This window comes from Triplophysa dalaica, chromosome 21 (assembly GCF_015846415.1).
Source record: "Triplophysa dalaica isolate WHDGS20190420 chromosome 21, ASM1584641v1, whole genome shotgun sequence".
Taxonomy (NCBI): domain Eukaryota; kingdom Metazoa; phylum Chordata; class Actinopteri; order Cypriniformes; family Nemacheilidae; genus Triplophysa; species Triplophysa dalaica.
In genome coordinates this window covers 10,553,104-10,572,866 of record NC_079562.1, presented here as the reverse complement: position 1 = coordinate 10,572,866, position 19,763 = coordinate 10,553,104, and the positions used below count along the sequence as shown (strand labels likewise).

The following is a 19,763-nucleotide window of genomic DNA, read 5'->3' as shown; positions in this document are numbered from 1 at the left end:
TGACTACAATTAACCAGTAGTGTATGCTGATTAAAGCCTCACATAAATGTCCAGGTGTTGCCTTTACTTGTTTATTTCAGCGTTTGAAAGATTTATAACGTGAGAAACAATCCAGAGTTTTAAGGGGTTCCAGAAACCCCCTCCCTTTGTAACGTGTTTCAGCCTTATATGTGAGCGGGCTTTAGGACCTTGTGACAGGCCCAGTCAGGATTTCCCTCCGAGTCCGAAAGGAACTAGCGCGCATGCGCGTAATTTACAAACGCTCCATCCCCGGTCGCGAGCAGGCAGAACAGCATGAAATGTATCAAAACAGACGTCAACGCTGTACCTGTTTAAAGGAGCCGTGATCCAGGAGGAAACACCCACCGTTACAGCCCGCCGAGGAGAAATCGGACTTGGAAGTGCTTTATACAACTATCTTAAAACATTTTAAAACTTAAAAGAAGTGCGCAGATGAAATCCACCAACAGGATTAATGAGACAAGATGTTAAGGAGATGAGGGAAACAATACAGGCGAATTAGAGAAACTGTCGGAATATGAGTTTCATTTAACGGACAGCCGGACAATGGCTTAATTTCGTCCTTTCTTTCGTTTTATTAAGCCGAGAAGCCGCATTCATGTTCGAGGGGGCGGAAAAGAAACTTCACCGCGTCTCCGTTGGATATTTTATTTAATGAAACAAATTAATTTCGTCATCTGTCAGCGGAGCGACCTGTTTCTGGACGGATCTTATTGATTCATCATGTCCAAAGTGGTACAAAAGAAAAATCACTGGACTACTAAAGTTAGCGAGTGCACGGTATCTAAGGACGCCCGTGGCGAGTTTAACGTGCAGTTGCTCGGCGGAGCCGAGAACGGAGAGTTCGCCTATGTGTGGCGCGTTAACGAGAATGGCGTGGTGTACCGAAACGGAAAACTGTCAGAGGGGGATTTACTGCTGGAAGTGGAGACGCTTTCCGTCTCAGGATTACCTTTGTATGATGTGTTGACCGTGATCAAAAACTGCAAAGGACCCATACGATTAAAAGCTGTGAGGCAAGGTAAGAAGACTTTGTGTTTCATTCACAGTCTGTCACATTGGGCGTTCTCATTCGTTGTGAAACATTCTGCTCCAGGTGAAGTGAACTTCAAAAACACAGACCCTCTGTGGAAGGTTGTAAATACCTTTTCACCAGGCAGGAAACAGCAGCTTCTAGCTGTCTTTATAATTCTGGCCACTGGTCATTTATCTGACCTAAATCATTTATGAGAAGTTGATGAGTGAGTCATTATTCTCAGGTAAGGGCACCACAGACAGCCCATTGTGCCAAAGCTGAGCCGACTCTCTAAAGGCTTGTGTCATCACATGGTTTAAGTTATGCACTTCTCTCCGCTCTGTACGTTTCTGCCCATTTCACCAAATGACTTCAGACAATATCAGGAAACCAGCCAATCAACTCCGACTGCATTCCCAGAGCTCCACTGGGCCCAGCTCCAACTCTCTCTTATACATTCTGGTGTAGAGTTTCACTTTTATAATCTATCATGCTGCCTGGGTTTCTTTTTCTTTTATAATCAGCCTTAATTAAGAAAATGTTTTTGGCAACAAATGCCATCTGGGTTTCTGTCGGTTCATGAAAGCAAGGCTTCGTTTTTGACTAAATAAGCTGATGAGTTTAAACTCCCTGTGGTTGTTACCGACTTGCAGAATGAATTATTGATATGAAATGCATTTAGCTGAGCTCGAAGTGCACCGTTTTCTTATGGGACGGGAGTCTGTATGTACAGCACAAGCACCTGTAGGTGCAGAAGTGAGAAATTGTCTTATGGCCTCGTTCATTTACACGGGCCGTTATTATATATGGTGTCTAATGATTGCAGAAATGAGCACACGGCCTGTCCGTAACCTTCGGCACGGTTAATGCAGCGCACAACAGATTCACTCATTAATCTTCATTGATTTCTACATTAAGGCTTTCAGTCCTGCTGTGACCTCACTAACAGTATGTGTCCTGGCAGCTCTCTCTGGACATGATATGAAATAGGAATACCTCTCAACACTGGTGTATTGATTAATGGAATAAGTCGGTTATTTGTCTGTCGAGAAAACACTGTTAGCATTATCATCAGACATCATTGTGCCACTTATAGCGGGATGTTTGTATGTTGGATGCAAGTTTTGCAAGTCTTAAAATTAGGAAATGTAAAAAGAGCAAGATTCACGCAATATTAATTTGTTGGCCTCAGATTCAGAGATGAATTCCATGGATGCCTAACACAAAAGTGAAAATGCTTTTTTTGGGATTTCTGAGTATTTGGTAAGTCCCCAATTAGCTTTAGTCTTGGTCATGGGCTCCATTAGTTTGTGCGAAACCTGATTTTATCTTATTGGCTGGAAAAAAAGAGGAATTTGGGCTTTTGTGATCTAACATGGTTAATTTCACAGATTTTGCTATATTTGTATAGTGACCTTAAAATAGTGGATAATCGTACATAACTTTACTCCGCATTAAAACTTTCACAGTATAGTCCACCCAAATATGAAAATTCTGCCATTATTTACTCATCCTTAAGTTGTTCCAAACCTAAATACTTCTTTGTTTGGTTGAAAACAAAGAAACATATTTTGAAGAATTTTAGCCACTGAGGTTTCTGGGGCTCACTTAACTCTCATAGTATAAAAAACACATTATATTTATTTGTTCTGTTGAACACAAAATGAGATATTGTGAAGAATTTTGGAAAATAAACAGTTCTGGGGCACCTTTGACTACCATTTAATTGTTTTTCTACTATGGTAGTCAATATTGCCTCAACAATCTCAATTGCTAACATGTTACTACATATCTTGGTTGTGTTTAACAGAAGAAATAAATTGATACAGGTTTGGAACAACTTGTACTTCATGACAGAATTATCATTTGTTAGGAGGCCAAATATATTCCAACATTTCTGTAAGACCCCACTGTAGCGAATGTCCAGACGGCTTGTTATCATTATACATTTCACAGTTGGGAGACTTATCTCATATTGTATTCCCCCTTTCTCTATGCCCATTGTAAATAAAAGCGGATCCTAGATCAGACTCCCACTATGAGCTGCTTTTTGAAGGGTTTTGAGATAAAATGACACACTGCTCTTCATCCCTATCTCTGGGAGCTTCTGTGTGACCGGTCTCTCATCCTCTGTGGGATTTGGCATCAGGCTGGATTAGGCTCCTGTTCCTGGGGAGAAAATACATGCATGCGTTAAGCATGTTCACAGCATGTATGCATTGGGATCATACTAGTCTACCCTAAGCCAAAGCGAAGGGGACTGTGAAATGCCATTAGGAACAAGTGCCCAGGGGTCACTATCAAAGTATTTAGTGTCTGGATCATGTCAGGCTTTAGAGATTTTAATACCCTCACTTTTTGCAGTGATCCTCAGAATCAGTGATTTTGCTTTTCACATATGTTGTATATATACATACGTATGTGCATAAATAGGTTTTTATTTGTCAAATGGATTTACAGCAGGGTAAATTCGCTGAAGGGAGGGGTGGAGGCCACAGTTGGTAGATTTTTTAGTGGAAGTGTTTATTTCCTTTTCCTGAGTTCAGTTTAAACATCTGTGTTCAGGAGAAAGAGAGGAACACACACCGCTTCCTATGAAGGCATGTGTGCCATGAGCAACTATAAACAATGAGGAAATAGTATCCACTGTTGAATTCTCCAGAATGGGAATAAAGGTAAATAAATGAATGATCACATGTGCCTGTGAGTATGTAATGGTAGATTGTGTACACTACTTCCGTGGAGTAACCTGTCAAGATGTTAACCCTGCTTTTATCATGATGGGCGTCTATAAGACTTTGAAAAATATATAGTGAACACCGTGTCTACACCGGATGCGGTGCGGCGTGATGTGACGCAACAACAGACAATAGAACAAATCAGAACCCATTATAATTTTAAATTTTGTCCAAAACGGACGTGGCGCGACAATCTCAGTAGAACAAGCCGTGTGTCGCATTGCACCGTGCCCCGTCCGGTGTAGGCACGGTGTAAATGAGCAGAATTTTTGATGTTGAAAAGTGTTACTAGTTTCCCTCTAGAAATAAAACCTGCTTTTTTGTGTGTTGGATTGACAGAATATTGGGTTTGAAATGTTGCTTAGTGTGTTTTTATAGGCATGGATAAGGTGTTGCTCTTTAATAATCTTAAAGGAGCAATGTGGAAATTCTAGTGACATATAACGGTGAGTTTACGAATTGCAACCAACAGCTCACTCCACGGCTCATCCCTTCCTTTAGAAGCACTACGATCGCTCACACAGGTCAAATATGTCATTTTCATAATGTATAGGAAGCACGCTCTGTAGAGCAGTTTGTCCATTTAGGGCTACTGTAGAAACAACATGATGAATTCCATGTAAGCGAACCCGCTGTATATGTAGATAGAAAACAGCTCATTCAGGGGAAATACAAGCATAACGATTCATTATGTAAGGTCTTTATACACCTCAGAAGACATAGTTATGTATATTTTATTGCATTTCTGTCGAGCGATTCTTCAAAAAATTACACACAGCACCTTTAATATAATATTTATTATAATAATATTATAAACAGATTGTTTTCTACATTCTTGCTGTCACATTTACGGTTTATTTGTCAACCCAAATACTGAGTCAGTCACTAAATTCTAGTTTAATTGTCATCACTGAGCAAAGGATAATAGAAGTCTTTATTTAAAGCAGCAGGAGCCTGGTCCTTTACTCAATTAAATACAGACACTTTTATTAAAACAAGAAGCAAATAAAGGGAATTGGTGCCATGGTTCCAGGGAAAACACAGTTTGTTTTTCTCATTTGTGTCCATAGGGAGAGGCCAACTAGACTAATATGGTCTTGAGAGTTACCGCTGCTGTTGAGACACTGTTGACATGTAAAGGGTGTCATACAGAATCTACCCATTCTATTTCCTCAAATAGGTATCATTAGCTTTTTTAAATGGAAACACAATTTTGTGATTCGGTTGTTGATAAAATGTTGTAGCCTTCCCTTCATTCTACACATTCATTCTAGCCAAGGTTACCAGAGACCTGAGCAAACATTCAGCAGAATGTCAGAAACTCTGAGCTGGTGTGTACACAGTCTGTCAACAGTTACCTGTCTCAGTAAAGGCTTCTCAGTTAGGCTTATGTGGCTCTAAGATAAACTTCTTTTGTCTTAAGATATCATCTTCACATGTTTGAACGTACATATGTGAAATCTGATATCTACTTTATCTTAATCTTTTGCTCTGTGTGTGGTTTCAGTATTCTATTCTGCTGATTCTGCTTTTCGTTTGGTTTAATCTGAGCTAAAACAGTGCTTATGTTAAAGCATTCTGAAATGATAACGATTAATGCTTCCCACAATTAATTGAACATAATCGTTGTGATATTAATGTTTTAATAGCAAGCACAAAGCTCCCGTTAATGTCAGAAAATGTCAAAAAAAGCTTGCATCTGTTAAACTGCATCTTTACAAGAAATAAAAAATTGGATTTGTAACATTTTAAGACTTTTTATATGCAACAGACAAACATGAAGGGTGACCAATAGTAATGATATACACTCACCTAAAGGATTATTAGGTTCAATTTCTCATTAATGCAATTATGGTGGTGGTGTAATGGTGTGGGCGATGTTTTCTTGGCACACTTTAGGCCCCTTAGTGCCAATTGGGCATCGTTTAAATGCCATGGCGTACCTGAGCATTGTTTCTGACCATGTCCATCCCTTTATGACCACCATGTACCCATCCTCTGATAGCTACTTCCAGCAGGATAATGCACCATGTCACAAAGCTCGAATCATTTCAAATTGGTTTCTTGAACATGTCAATGAGTTCACTGTACTAAAATGGCCCCCACAGTCACCAGATCTCAACCCAATAGAGCATCTTTGGGATGTGGTGGAATGGGAGCTTCGTGCATCCGACAAATCTCCATCAACTGCAAGATGGTACATGAGACTAAACATGCTGAAGTGAAATTAAAAACAAATGTTTTAAACTGACAGAATAATCCTGGTTATTAAACGTGATTAAAAATGTGATTATCATTTAACCTATAATCTTACAGCCCTACGTTATGGTCATGTTTCTATGCAGTCGGTCTTTTGGTCAGATGCTTTGAAAGGCAAACAAGCCTGTGTTGAGAGATGGCTGTAAAATCTTATCTTGGATATCGAAGTAAATCAGCATCTGTCAGATTGTGAATCAGTTTCACAGATGATTCCTTGAGTTTCATGGAATTCTGTTCACCAGAAGTTTAGCTGAAATCAAGTATAACCTTATCTTGTTTAACAAATGTAACTTGCATACTTTGGCTGTGGTAAAGGTGGTAAAACTCTTTCATTTAAAAATCATTATTTTAAAAGGTGCGGTTCACCCAAAAGTAGAAAACAAACCTGTTTAGGACAACATATGAGTGAATACATTTTTGGTTGAACTATCCTTTTAAGTGACATCTACAGAGAGAAACAGTTTCTCCTGCAGGGGGTCAATCTTGCAGAAACATACTCGCGCACATCAGATGTTCTGTTCACCCATGCATAGCTTCATTCTTGCTGTTGTTGCTCTCTTTTTTCAGATTTTCAAAGTCATCTCACACGAGATATGCACTTAACTTCGGGATAATCCTCGCCTTAATTCGAATCGTCAATGGTTCCCTATATCCGGGTGACTTACGCTTTATCATCATTTGGAGAGGTTGCTTTGTATCTGCTGTTTTTCCAGTACTGTTCTGTTCAGCTGAAACCCATGGGTCTGAATACACAGATCGCATTAAGGAAAAGCGTTTATTCCTGCCTGTGTTCGTATGAGCTCATTACTGAAAGAAAAATGGCAAGAAAAGGAGTAAGGGGTGTCTAGCAGGGAGTTTGGAGTGGGTCAGAGGGGTTCAAGAGGATTTAGTTGAGTTTTTATTGTCAACAAAAGCAGACACACCACACAGTGCCACCCTGGCGTCCACAGATGCACCCTTTTCTTGTTTTTAGTGTTTGAGCTGAATAAGATTTGGCCTCTTTGAGAATCTTGCATCACAAAGATTGGTTAAAGTTTTGAAATACTTGTTTATCCATAATGCACTAAAGATTTCAATTGAATTCATGCAAGCTGTTTGTATTGGGTTTTGTTATGCGATGTAATAAAATGATTCAAATATCCCTGCAGGGTTCCTTAAAATAGTCCCTTACGCCTTCATTTAAATGAATGCCGTCTGGTTTTCAAAATCTTCCTTCGACTTTTTACAGTCGGCACACCATTCCCGAAATCAGGAAATGCTCCGTCTAGATGTTGTATGTTGGCACCAGGTTGGACCAAACAGGAATTTGGACATGGACTAATCCACACAAGGTTCCTAAATACACGCCCACCAACCCACATGGGGAAGAAGATGAACCCTACTTCAGGAAGAGAAAACAGATCAAGCAATTCAATTTAATAGCCATGTGTTAGTATTTAAAGAAGGAAGTCAGGATCTCAACCACAACAAACTCTCCAGGAACATTTGCCTAAATCTGTCATAAATTTTCTTCATATTTCAGTTACTAAATCGTAAAAATCTTAGATTAATTCATTCGCTAATACCCTAGGTGCGTTCTGTTTATGCGTCCCAAACAAATCAATGCTGCTAAAATCTTGATTTGCAAAATAGCGGACATAATTAGAAACACTTGTGGTGCTGAATGAAACGACCGAACCGTGTCGATGTCTGAATGATCCTGATGGCTTTTGTTAGCATGTTTGTGGTGGGACGGTGTATGTGTGGGGGGGGGGGGGGTCGTTTGACAGTATGCAGCTGTAGAGGTGAAGCTACCATATGTTTACAGTAGGATTTATCTGACAACGCGGGCCACTGTGTTCAACATCTGCTGTCGTTTTCCCTGTCTTTGTTTTCAGTTATAGGAGGGGCGTGTATGGTCTTGTACTAATTTATTTGGTTGGAGCGTGTGCAGGCTTTATTCTTGCTTGTGCCTGTTTTGATGTATATCACAAATGCGAGAGAATTTTACCTCTCATCAACACCTTTTTAATTGCTTTCTCTCTCTGTTCATCTTTATTAATAGCTTTTTTTACTGTATCGTCCAGTCTCAGGTTGTCCAAATAAATTTATGCCGTTGTGATTTGAGTGCCGTTTATGTGAACGTGCGAGCAGAAATGCAGTTGACAGGGGTCAGAAGCGCACACACACACCTACCCACAGTGTCCGCTGAGATCTATCAGATTCTGCCTGCAGTCAGATGGGCCGTTTCTCTCTCTTCATTGTCATCTATTCGCTCACACACTGGTCTGATCTGTCAAATCTTATCAGTATTCTTTTTATTTTAAAGCTTTAATGTCTTCTCACTTCGTCATTCTGCAGCATTGCCAGATTTCTGTGTATGACCCAATTCATTTTTTCCATAAAAGTGAGAAAAACAAGGCAGTTAAAAATGTAATTGTCTGTAGATTTTTTTATAAAACTACATCATCCAGTAAGAATACTGGACTGATATTGTCTTATTATAATTCATTCATGAATGAAGGTTTTGTGTATTAATACTGTATTCAGATGCCACAATTTAGACAATTTAAAGGAATAGCTCACCCAAAAATAAAACGTATCATTTATTTACCATCATGTCATTTAAAACCTGTTTGTGACTATTTCGTCTTATGGAACACAAATAAAATATTTTGACAAATGTCTCAGAAACATTCTTCAAAATATCTTCTTTTGTGTTCTGCAGAAGAAAAAAAGTCATCAAGGTTTAGAATAATATGAGGGTGAGTGAAGAATTTAAATTTTTGGGTGAACCATCCCTTTAAGTGAAACTAGTTTATTAACAATCATATGTTTTACAGTCAGACTATGCAGTCTATGATGACACAACAAACATATTTTCTAGTTTTATTTCATTTTTATACGCCCCCTTTAACGCAATATCAGGCCACAAGCTCAGGTAACAATTGATGTTGTTATAGACTTAGCAGTAGCACTGCACTGTGGCTAAATAGCGGCGCAGGAAACAGTGTGGTGCTTTTAAAGGTGTGATGTTATTCTTTACCATTTAACAGAGCCACTTCACTTCAAATTGTATGTACGGAACTGATTTACTAGCATGGATTGTAATTCAACCATCAGCTTTAAAGCAAGCCATTCCTGTAGTCTGGTAGCCGTGTTTTCAGTCTGCATCTCTCTCTCTGCAGATGATCAGTTGGGAATAATTTATGCTAGGCTAAAGGACTAAAATTGCCTTGCGGTGCATTTGGTGTTTGGTCTGTTTTTCCATATAGAGCATTTTTTTGCTTTCTTGTGGTGTGCTTTTGACCTATTCGTCATTACTGAGTAGAGTAGGATAAAAAGACAAAGTTTTCTTCAGCACCTCTGAGAGGGAAAATAAGGAGGAGGCATGACCAACCAATTCTCCTCATCTGTCACTTTTGGGGGATGAGAAAATAGTTTCGACTTTGAAGTTCTTTTTTAGGAGACAAATGCCGATTTTTGTGTCAAATACTTAATCCTGGTATTAGGATGGAGAAGTCTGAAGGCCTTTTTGGTTTCTTTCAGATTTGCACATTTTATTCAGGTTATGGTTTTCCTTTACATTTTTTGAAGGTTTTCCAGTGCTCGCATTTATGCCGGTATGTAAGCATATTTTGTTTAGGGGTTGTTGATCTCACTTGTTTTTGTTAAATCTGTCAGACTGGTAATAATCCTCTTGTGTCAGTGGGCACCTTTCACTCACAAATTTACATTACCAACATTACCAAATTGAATAAATGTCGTTGCCAGGTACTATAGTTAGATATCTCAGTGGAGTGCATTTATCTAATTTGGAATGTGCAGACTGCAGCTTTTTGCTTACGAATGTCTGTAACAAACTTCTTTCCTTCTTTATTCTTCATTCTGTCCATTTATCTCAGTCCTTCCCCTCTCATACAGAATGTGGTGTTTCAGAAATCAGAATTTAATTGTTCGGTACATTTAGAAAGTAATGTCTTCAAGAAAACAATCAATGCAATAAAAAATGATGTTAAAATCATTGTTTACATGGATTTTCTAATATAGCTTTTTAGTGCACTTAATGATATTGAGTTATTAAGTACTAGGACTTAAAATTAAATACATGTTGGTCTTCTAAGTCCATTTATGTGTGCTTTGCTGAAATTTACTCAGTAAAGTTCAAGTGCTGAGGTGGGAAAAATGTTTGGCATACGCTGGATTGCGTTTAATACTGTTTGCTGACTCAGGTAGTGATACTGCAGTGCTTGTGAAACAAAGATGCTGGGAAAGTTGGAAGTCCAGTCAGATACAACATGACGAACCCTTCCTACGCCCTTATAAGTGTCATTTCCTGTATGTCATTTCTTGATTCCTTCCCTAAACTTCCTTTGTTGTTGTGTTGTATCTTTTCCTGTTTCCCCAGTGTTTGCTGTGTTTTTCATAACCTTTATGATGCCGGGGAATTCTGAGTGGGTTCTGTTCTTAATTATAAGGAGGGTCAGAAAAAGGCTTCCTGAACCACATGTCTGACAAAAATATCCAGCAGAAACGTCACAAACCTTCTGTTTGTTTGCAAGCGGTAGGACGACTGTTGAATGTTCTAGTGGCTTGTTTACACGGCTCCGTGCCCTATGTTTGTACTACACTCTCTGGAACGTCAGGAATCTCGCATGACTGGTTTCTCATGCCATTATCTGTGTTTCTGTCCTTGCTTTAGTCTCTCTTGTGCGTAATAGTCTGCATATCTTATCTCATTGTGGCTCTCCAGGCCGGGCAAGTGAGACATGGAACTTTGCTCAGTTTTCAAACACAACGGCATGTGTCTACACATTTATTATGAATGACAGATTACAACACTGTCTCGCTACCCTACCATAGACTGGATATGTAGCACACCTGCTCTCTGGGTGGGACCTGTCAGACCGGTTGGGGTGAAACTGACACATATCTCCATTCCACCTGTAACTGTGTAGAAAGAAGAGCCCTCATTGTGTAAAGGCCGTAATTACGACATTTCCTAAAAGGGATCGAGTTTAGCATCAAGGCCCAGCATCAGCCTGTTATCTTTATATCGGATCAGTTAATTTTATTGTTTTAATTTGATATAACAAGAAATGATCATCTACTGCATAAGTACAAATTTAAGTATATGTATGTAACATATATGTGAGATAGATAATAAACTAAATGTTAAAATAAATAAACAACATCCTTAGGTTAATTGTCCAGGTATGAATGAACATTTTCTTGATTTTATATTATGTTCATGCCATCTCAAAACATTCCCACCAACTCTGCAATCCTATGGATTGTTACAGATCCTAAATTTCAACCTTCTCCTTCAAATTTATAAGCGTAATGCACATCTGACGAATGAAAGGACTGTATCATGTGACAATGTTTTGTAAGTCACGAGGTTGACTCATAATAGGGTCAAGCTTACTTTAAATCACTGAAATATTAATGAAGGCTTTTATTAATCTCCTGAGGGGGAGGCAGGCTCAGGAGATTTGCATGTTAACAATGAAAAATGTTCTTCTTGTAATGATGTTATGTCATAAAGAGAAAGTAATTAGGCATTCTACAGTACATACAGTATCAGAAAGACATCTCAGTTTCCAGAATGTTAAGGATAGAGCAAAATGACACTGCTATAGCAGCACAATATTTTCGATTTCCACAAACCCTCCGCAGTGGAGACTCATATATTGATGTGAGGACTGAGCAGTCATCACATGAATTGAGGCTTTATGGCCCACCAGAGGGTCTTAATGGACTCATACACAGATGAATGTCTTTCCTTCGGTCGGCCTTGGTCGGAGGTTCTCGACGTTAAAAACGTCTCTCACGCAATAATTCAGAATACAAAGATTGCTTCACTACACACGTCAGATTACCTGCACTGAAGAAGAAACATGTTTTTGTGATGATATGAGAGAAAGTGTTTATATCTTTCCTATAATTTTTTGAATTTAATATGAAGATACATCCTTTCTTGACATCATTCCAAAAACAAGAAAATTTACAACGAAAATAGAGTGTTGTCTATGCACCCTTGAGACCATTATTTTTATTATTTATGAATTATTTTTTAATCACAATGTTTTGGGAGTTCACCCTACATGCTGATTTGTGATCACAACACGGCCAACAGTTGTTTATACTTTCTTGATGGGATTGTAGGTCCGGAAAGAGTCTATGATGATGGATGGAACAGTCATAGCTGAATGTTGGTGTTTTGTGAACTGGTGGACTGCTAGACGTCCAAACGGTGATGTCATGCCTTTTAGACACAAATAGCCCCATTGTAAAACAAGGCTGAGGAAAATTTTGTATTATTTTGAACTTCCTTTTTTTATGTACCCACAACCAGTTTGTGGTGCTTTAATTGTGATTTTCACTTTTGAAGTCATTTGCTAGAACATTTTTATGAACATTTTGTTTTGAGTGAGTTGTTTTTATAGACGACCAGGGATATCTGTAGGAGTTGCAGCAAACTAATAAGATTCATGCAAATATAACACCACGCACATGAGGATCACTTACTGCACTGATGTTTTGGACTTGTTTGTTAAAGGATTAGTTCTAGAGGTGCATCGATCAAAGACCGGAATCGGACGGTTTTTCGCAGGATTGGTCAGGCTCACGTCTTGCCGATTTCAAGCAGATCGTCTGTTGTCACTACGCATGCAATACCGTCACAGCTGTCAGTGCTTAGTCTACTTGAGGATTGTGTGCTAACAGTGTTACTAAACTTTGACACATGCTAAACTCCTGTTGAAGTCGTTCACTCTGTGTAAACAAACGTAAATTCCATTTGGACCCGATTTCTTGTCTTTTTGTCTTATTTTAAAACTATGGTAGTTTCACTACATATTTTTAGAGCAGAATTTATTTATACGATTTTCCACTTTTTATTATTTAATTTTATAAAATTAACCAACTAACTTTTTTAATACTACTGACCTAAAATAAAGACTATTTCTTTTAAATTTCAGAGAACAAACCAATGTTAGTTTCATGAACAGGAAAAGACAAGAATTAAGTACTATTTTACTCATAGGCATGTACGCTTAGAATTTTTGTGAGATGAGTACAAAAGAGAAAAGGTCAATAAAGTGACTGTCATGATTCTGCCACATAATGTCATGTCTTTCTTGGTCTTGTGGCAGAGTCATGGCAAAGCCTTAGGTTTTATGTGGAGAGAGACATTTTGGCACTTACGGCCTTCCATACTCTCTCTTCGGTCTCTGTTCCCGCTCTCTTGTTCCTCGTTTTGCTCTCCATCAGTGTTTCATCCCCGACACCTGTCCCTTGTTAATTATCCTTTTTTTGTCTCCCTTTAGAATGCCGTTGTGTCTTCTGTCCTGTGCTGAATCGTTTTGTGTTAACAGTATTGTGGTAGTGTTTTGGAAAACTGACCTTGTTGGATTACTCCCCACTTGTTGATTCCTTGCTTTGTTGGATGTCGTCTCGTGTCATTATTTTGTCTTGCCATTGTCTTTTAATAGTCAATCTAGTTTTTTCTGTTTTCTTATTTTTTGCCCCATCGTGGGAAGTATTCGTTTATGAGTTTTACCAGTTATGTTCTTGATTTCTCCCCATAGTCGGTTTTAGTTCATTTAAATAAAAGTTTCAGTTTTTGGGTTAACTGCTGCCTGCACTTGAACATTCTGACAAGTGACATTTGTTTAGGTATATTAATTATTTCTACTTCTTTTCAGTCAGAGAGTTCTTCAATTGAATAGTTGTTTAGGCGAGGGCAGATCCTGTAATCTAATGAAGCTTTGAGAACTACATGTAGGGAAATTTGGGTAAATTGTAATGTTCAATAATTTTTCGAATAAAAATACAAACGTTATTATGAAACAATGTTCATTGAAGAAAAGTAAATATGGTTTCATTTATACTGTCAATAATACTTTGTGGATAATAAATCGGAATCGGCATGGTTTCACTTATGATAAAATTGGAAACTGGAATCGGCCAAGAAAACTGCAATCGGTGCATCTCTAATAAGTTCACGCGTTTTCTCCACATATAAAACCTTATGTAGGTCTGGAAGGTTTAAACAAAGAATTTTTGTGTGTCAGATGAGCTTTTGTGTTGTTCTGAAAGGTTAAATATTCTTTGTCCCAATTTCTTGTACTTGCATGGAAAAGAAGGGCATGTGTGCATTCTTCAGTTTTTCCATTTGTTTTTCACAGAAGTTGTCATACAGGTCAACATGAAAGGGTTTGACAATGACATGCTTGTCATTTTTGGGTGTATTCTTTTAAGATGGAGCTACACCCGTTTGAACAGCAAGAGGTTGGTCAACCGCCCGCTGTGTGTTTTCCCCTCTCTAATCCAGCAGGATGTATGCAGCAGGCCTTTCATCCCGACACTTGACGTCCATGTGCCTGCCCTCTGCTCTGTCAGCTCTGTGAAGCATGTATGTGTTGACACATTATCTGTATTGTGAGCACTGCAGCCGGAACATTTTCTCCCTAATCGACGGCTCCTACATTTCCAACTGTGGTTTTGCATTAATAGTCATAGTATTAACTGACTTCAGAGTGTAGATATTTTTGTAAATCATGACTATGTAACAGGAACACAATTTCTCTCTCTCTGTAATGAATCACATGCTGCTGTCTTTCTGAAGATACAACTGTGTCCAACTCTTTAACCTTCCTTCCTTCCCTCCTTCCCCATTCTTTCTTTCTTTCTTTCTTTCTTTCTCTGTTTCCTTCTTTCTTTCTATCTATTTTTCTTTCTTTCGGGGAGAGGCTTCACTATTGCTCCTTGATCATCATACAAATTCACATCGTACGAATTCATACAAATAAGCAACCTCATATTAAAATAATCACGTGTTTCTGTGTGTTCAGGCGGGTCTGGTCATCTCCACTGTGGTGTACAGTAACAGTACAGGGACCTCTGCTCTTTGTTTGTACAGTTGGCCATGTGTCATAGAGCTTATTGGAAATGGATACTTTATGAGTGAGGAGGGGATGGCATCAGGATTGCTTTTTGCGGTGTGTAATGTACTTGATGCGTGCGCTGGAAATGCAGAGTGTGTGTTTGTGTTAAATGGGAGTGGGAAAGTTCATTAAGCTGTCAGGGCCCTGAGCAGAATGCTGTAGATATTGGCGCTATAATTCACAGGGGTTGTGGATTGGTCTGCGCTGTAGGTTCCCAGCGGGAAGCCCCTTGTTTAAGTGTTTTTATATGGATGTATGTATGTGTGTGTGTTGGACTGTGGTGAGGGTAATGGGGTTTCTGCTTTCTCTTTAATGGTATGTACTTCATCGTGTATGTCATCCCATGTGTGTGAACGCCTTATGATGTGTCTGTCATGTTGTATTGGTGTATACTACTAGGGCTGTGCAATATACCGTAATTATCCAAATATTTAGCAAAACTGAAACATTTAGTTACGTATAGAACACATTGGATGACGTAAACATGCTGATCCAACGCTGGTCCAGAAGAACTTCCTGTATTAATTTTTAACACCACATAATGATTGAACAAAATACAACTAAAAAAACACTTTTCACCAAATCTAAATGTTTAACGAATATCCTGATGTTTCAATTATTTATTTGAGATAATAAAAAAAAAAACTGAAACCGAGCAGCCCTATTGGTTGCATATATTTTTTTCAAAATATTTTAAAACAATTTAAATTGAATTGATAAAAATAAATATTGTGTTGCATATTGAATATTGCATAATTTAGCATGCTATCGCATATCACATTTTTCTTTAATATCGTACAGCCCTAGTGTGTACTGTGCATATATGTTGATAAATGTTGTATGTGTGTGTTTGGATTGGTAGTCATTTGGTGTAAGTGCACGTCGGCTTATTCTGGTGTGTTTGGCTTGTTGTTCATATGTGTGCTTGGGTGGTTTGTTGTAAGCAACTGCTCCCGCTGAAATGTGTAGGTCATGTGTTGTGATGGTGTGTATGTATTTTGGTTGTTTTTCATGTGTATGCTTCTGCTTGTGCCGTTTGCATGCTGTGTGATTGATGCACTCCATCCTCTGTGGTGTCTTGTGCAGCTATTCGTCTGGATTATCTCCACCTCTTGCGGTTTGTCTCTCACACACAACACTTCACATAAACATACAGCAAGAGTGTGGTCAATCTGGTGTTGCATGTGTGTTGGTAATTCAGGCCTGTGCTTTTTCTGCTGGGTGTATTTTATATGACCATGATCATTGCAAATTTGCCCAGAGTTTGATCTGATAATACTGAGATCTGGTTAATATCTTCAGGAAAATCCAGAAGTCTGAGCATTAAATTCTTACCAAACGTCTGATTTCCGTGCCTTGAATCACACAAGATGCTCTTTGGAACGTTCTCAAATGCTGGGTTAACATGGATCAGCAGGGTTCGAAATAAACATGTAGAGTTCTTGCCATCCGGAGTGTATATAATGTCATTAAAGCAAAATACAAAAAATGTGAAAATATAATTTTTCCCTCAACCTTTTACTTTAATTGATAAACGGATGCTTTAATATTTCTCCTTGATAAAAGGAATGAAGACCTCCTCCTTTGAAACCTCTGTTTTAATATAAATATATAATATACATGAAATGTATGACGAGAAAGAAGTTTTCACCAAGTTTGCATCAAAGAACCATGGAGCCCGGGAGTGTGATGTCATGCTTCACCATTTTATATAGACAATTTAAATTTTTTATTGTACTTTTAAGTTCGCTATTCTATACATTGGAGTTTTTTCTCTTTTGTACGATTATAATTTTTGTACATTCTGTATTTTTTAAATATTATCCATTTTTTCAGACTTTTTTTTCTGTCCTCTGGTTTCATTATGTTATGCTTCCTTCGCTGCTTCTCATCTCTTTCTGTTTTTGTTTGTTTGGCCAGTCCAGGAACACATGGGACGTGTAAAACAGGACAATATAAATTTTTGGGGATGCAATTTCAGAATGTGGGCTGTAAACAACTCATTAGTGAGCATCAGACACTGCCTTTGCCAGATGGGCACATGCACCCCTGCTGCAGTCAGGACAGTGTGCTTGAGCCGGGCACTACCCACTGGGGGATTCTCTCACACCTGTGTTTTCGAAAGCAGCATTTGGTTTATACATGAAATCAGATTTTGGGGTTCAAACATAGTTGAATGCTGTGGCCCACTTAGAATCACCATTAAAAGCAAACTTCCACTGTGTTGTACATCTCACAACCTTTGTTGTCCATGTTCCTTCATGTTTACAGTGACTTATTCATTTTAGAATTTGTATTAAATTTTTACAGTTACATATTGTTCCTTGCTTTCTTATTTTTTGAGTATGTAGCTTTAAATGTGATGCAGGTCTTTTGGTTTTGTCTGTGGCATTGCTGACAAACTTGTAACTGTGTAACTGACACAATCATATGGAAAAAATGTAACTATTTTACGATGTGGATAATTTTGGGTAATTCGTACGTTCTCATTCATACACTTTAGAACGACTTGCTTTCGCACCAGTCACGTTAGGGTTAGGGACGGGGTTAGGTGTGGAACTTTAGTATTGCTATTTTTCTAGTAATCGTACCTTTTTGTACGATTCAAAACGTACAAATTCATACGAAAAAGCTACCTTGTAAAATAGTTACGAATTCTTGTGAAATCAAGTTGGTATAACTGAATTATTTAACACTTGCTAGTCAGAACTAAACTGGTTAATATGCAGGAACAGTGTAAGAACATGTATTGAGATGAGTTACTACTTCTAAATGTCAAAAGGCTCGTGAAGTGATTTTTCGTTGAGTCGTATGAGGTTTAAACCCTGTTTTATGTGTCTTTTAGCCTAATTATTTCAGAAATATGACAAATAATTTGCATATTCCATAATGTAATTCTAAATCTCAGCTGTGTTCTCTAAGTTTGATTGTGACTTTGCTATTACTGTACATTTTAAAAATATTGTGAACTTTCCAGCAGGAGTGATGATGGAGCTAATGTAACACTGAAGGAAGATCTTTGTAGTTTTGCTTAACCGGAGCCAGATGCTCTGGATCATACAACCCGCTGAGCCTCCATGCAAATTTACCACCGCAAATGACACAAACTTGTGCACATCCTGCTTGCTGTAGAGTGGAACCAGTCAACAGCAACACCAACAACATTCTTTGGATGTTAATACTGGGCTGAAATAGATTTTCTGCTTTTCGTTGCTCATCTGTGTATTGCTTAATTTCAGTCTGATGGTGAGCTTGAAATGTTGCATGGTCAGGTCTTTCAAGCAAGTTTTACATCAAACAGTATTCTGGAATAAAGCTGCCAAGATTCATAAAGTTATTCATTTACACCAAAAAAGTTGTTGATCATAACCAAGTGATGACTCGTCAGTTTTGTTTACTTGTCAACAAGATGTTTTCTGGTTGCTTGGTTGGTTGCAAAATTGAGCTTCAGGTAAAATTACTCAGTATATGGCCAAAAGTACAGACACCCTCTTCTATTTAATGATTTGGCTGTTTCAACTACATCGATGTTGACAAGTGCATTCTCCTTTGACAGACCTTAAAGCGGCCCTAATACACGCGGTTTCTGCCAATCTTATATTAATCTTGAGAACCTATAGAGTAGTACTGCATATGTCGTATCTTCAAAGAGTATTTAATTTGATCACATTTATAAAAGATAGAGCTGTAGGATTACATCCGACATCAGACGGCGTGTGCGGGGGGGAGGGGCAGGCTGAACTAAAGCACATTGTAAACAAAACACAGACATCAGTTTCACTCACCGCACACGGTTCAAGTCCGGCATCTTTTAGCGCTGGGACTGGTCCATATATCGTCTCAAACGATCTCCAAATCCAGCGTTAAATCTACCGTTTATATAACGTTCATCACCCTAATGCAGTGAACAAACAAACACCTGAACTTTGCGAACATATTCTCTCTCTTTCTGCTGACGTATGCGCATGCCCCTTCTCCTGCTCTCCATGCTGCAGCATGGGTGTGCTGAGTGCTTTTCCGGGAGAATGGTCAAATAACCCGTACAATCGCTGGGGGAGTATATTGAGCGCAGAAATACTACGTAATACGCCCAACTTTTGCCCTTTTTTTGACAAGTTGACTATGTTAAGCATAAGAAGGCAGCACGTTTAACATTGTAAAGAAGTCAGAATGCATGACACATCCTTGCAGCACCCCTTTAACAGTAGAAAAGGGGGTGAGCCAAAGATCTCAGTGACTTTCAATAACACACTGTCCTGAGTTGGCAACTGTGAAACTGGGAGGGATAACAGCACCGACTGTGAGCCAGGTGTTGTTGCCCAACATCAGTGCCTGACCTCATTGATGCTATTGTGCTTGAAGGTGAGCAAATTCTTGCAGAACCGAGCTCTGTATTCTGCCCTCCAAGGCCAGAACATACTAACAACACATTTTGCTACACAAAGGTGGTTCCATGACTGTCATACTATGATTTGATTACTCTCTGTGTTCATTTGTTTTGCCTTCCCCAAATTGGAAATATGGTTGTAGTTGAGGTGCCTCATACCTTGGGCCTTGAATTGTCTTTTGAAGATCTAATGTAATCTGCATTCACTCTTAAATTCTCAAGTGTGTTTTTGGAGAATTAGCCCAGCATCTCCATGTCAAAGTAAGAAGTATTAACAGTAGGAAATAAATACATGTGAACTGATGGATTACTTGTGACAGTTGTGTATCACTCGTATGCCCTCTGTGATTCTCTTCTCACCCTTCTGTTCTGGTGACCAGGCAAAGCATGAAATCTTCCTTTACGATTTGCAA

The 19,763-nt window shown here is 38.6% G+C and overlaps 1 protein-coding gene across 8 annotated transcripts in view; it reads left to right on the top strand.

Moving 5' to 3' along the window:
- The first annotated feature begins 276 nt into the window (after positions 1–276).
- The window catches only part of magi1b (membrane associated guanylate kinase, WW and PDZ domain containing 1b), a 114,079-nt gene continuing 94,592 nt past the window's right edge, over positions 277–19,763 (top strand). For all 8 annotated transcript variants that reach the window (XM_056734431.1, XM_056734435.1, XM_056734430.1 and 5 more), the window contains exon 1: positions 277–1,042. In XM_056734431.1, the coding sequence (XP_056590409.1) occupies positions 745–1,042 (298 nt within the window). In that variant the 5' untranslated portion in view covers positions 277–744. The remainder of the gene's footprint in view (positions 1,043–19,763) is intronic.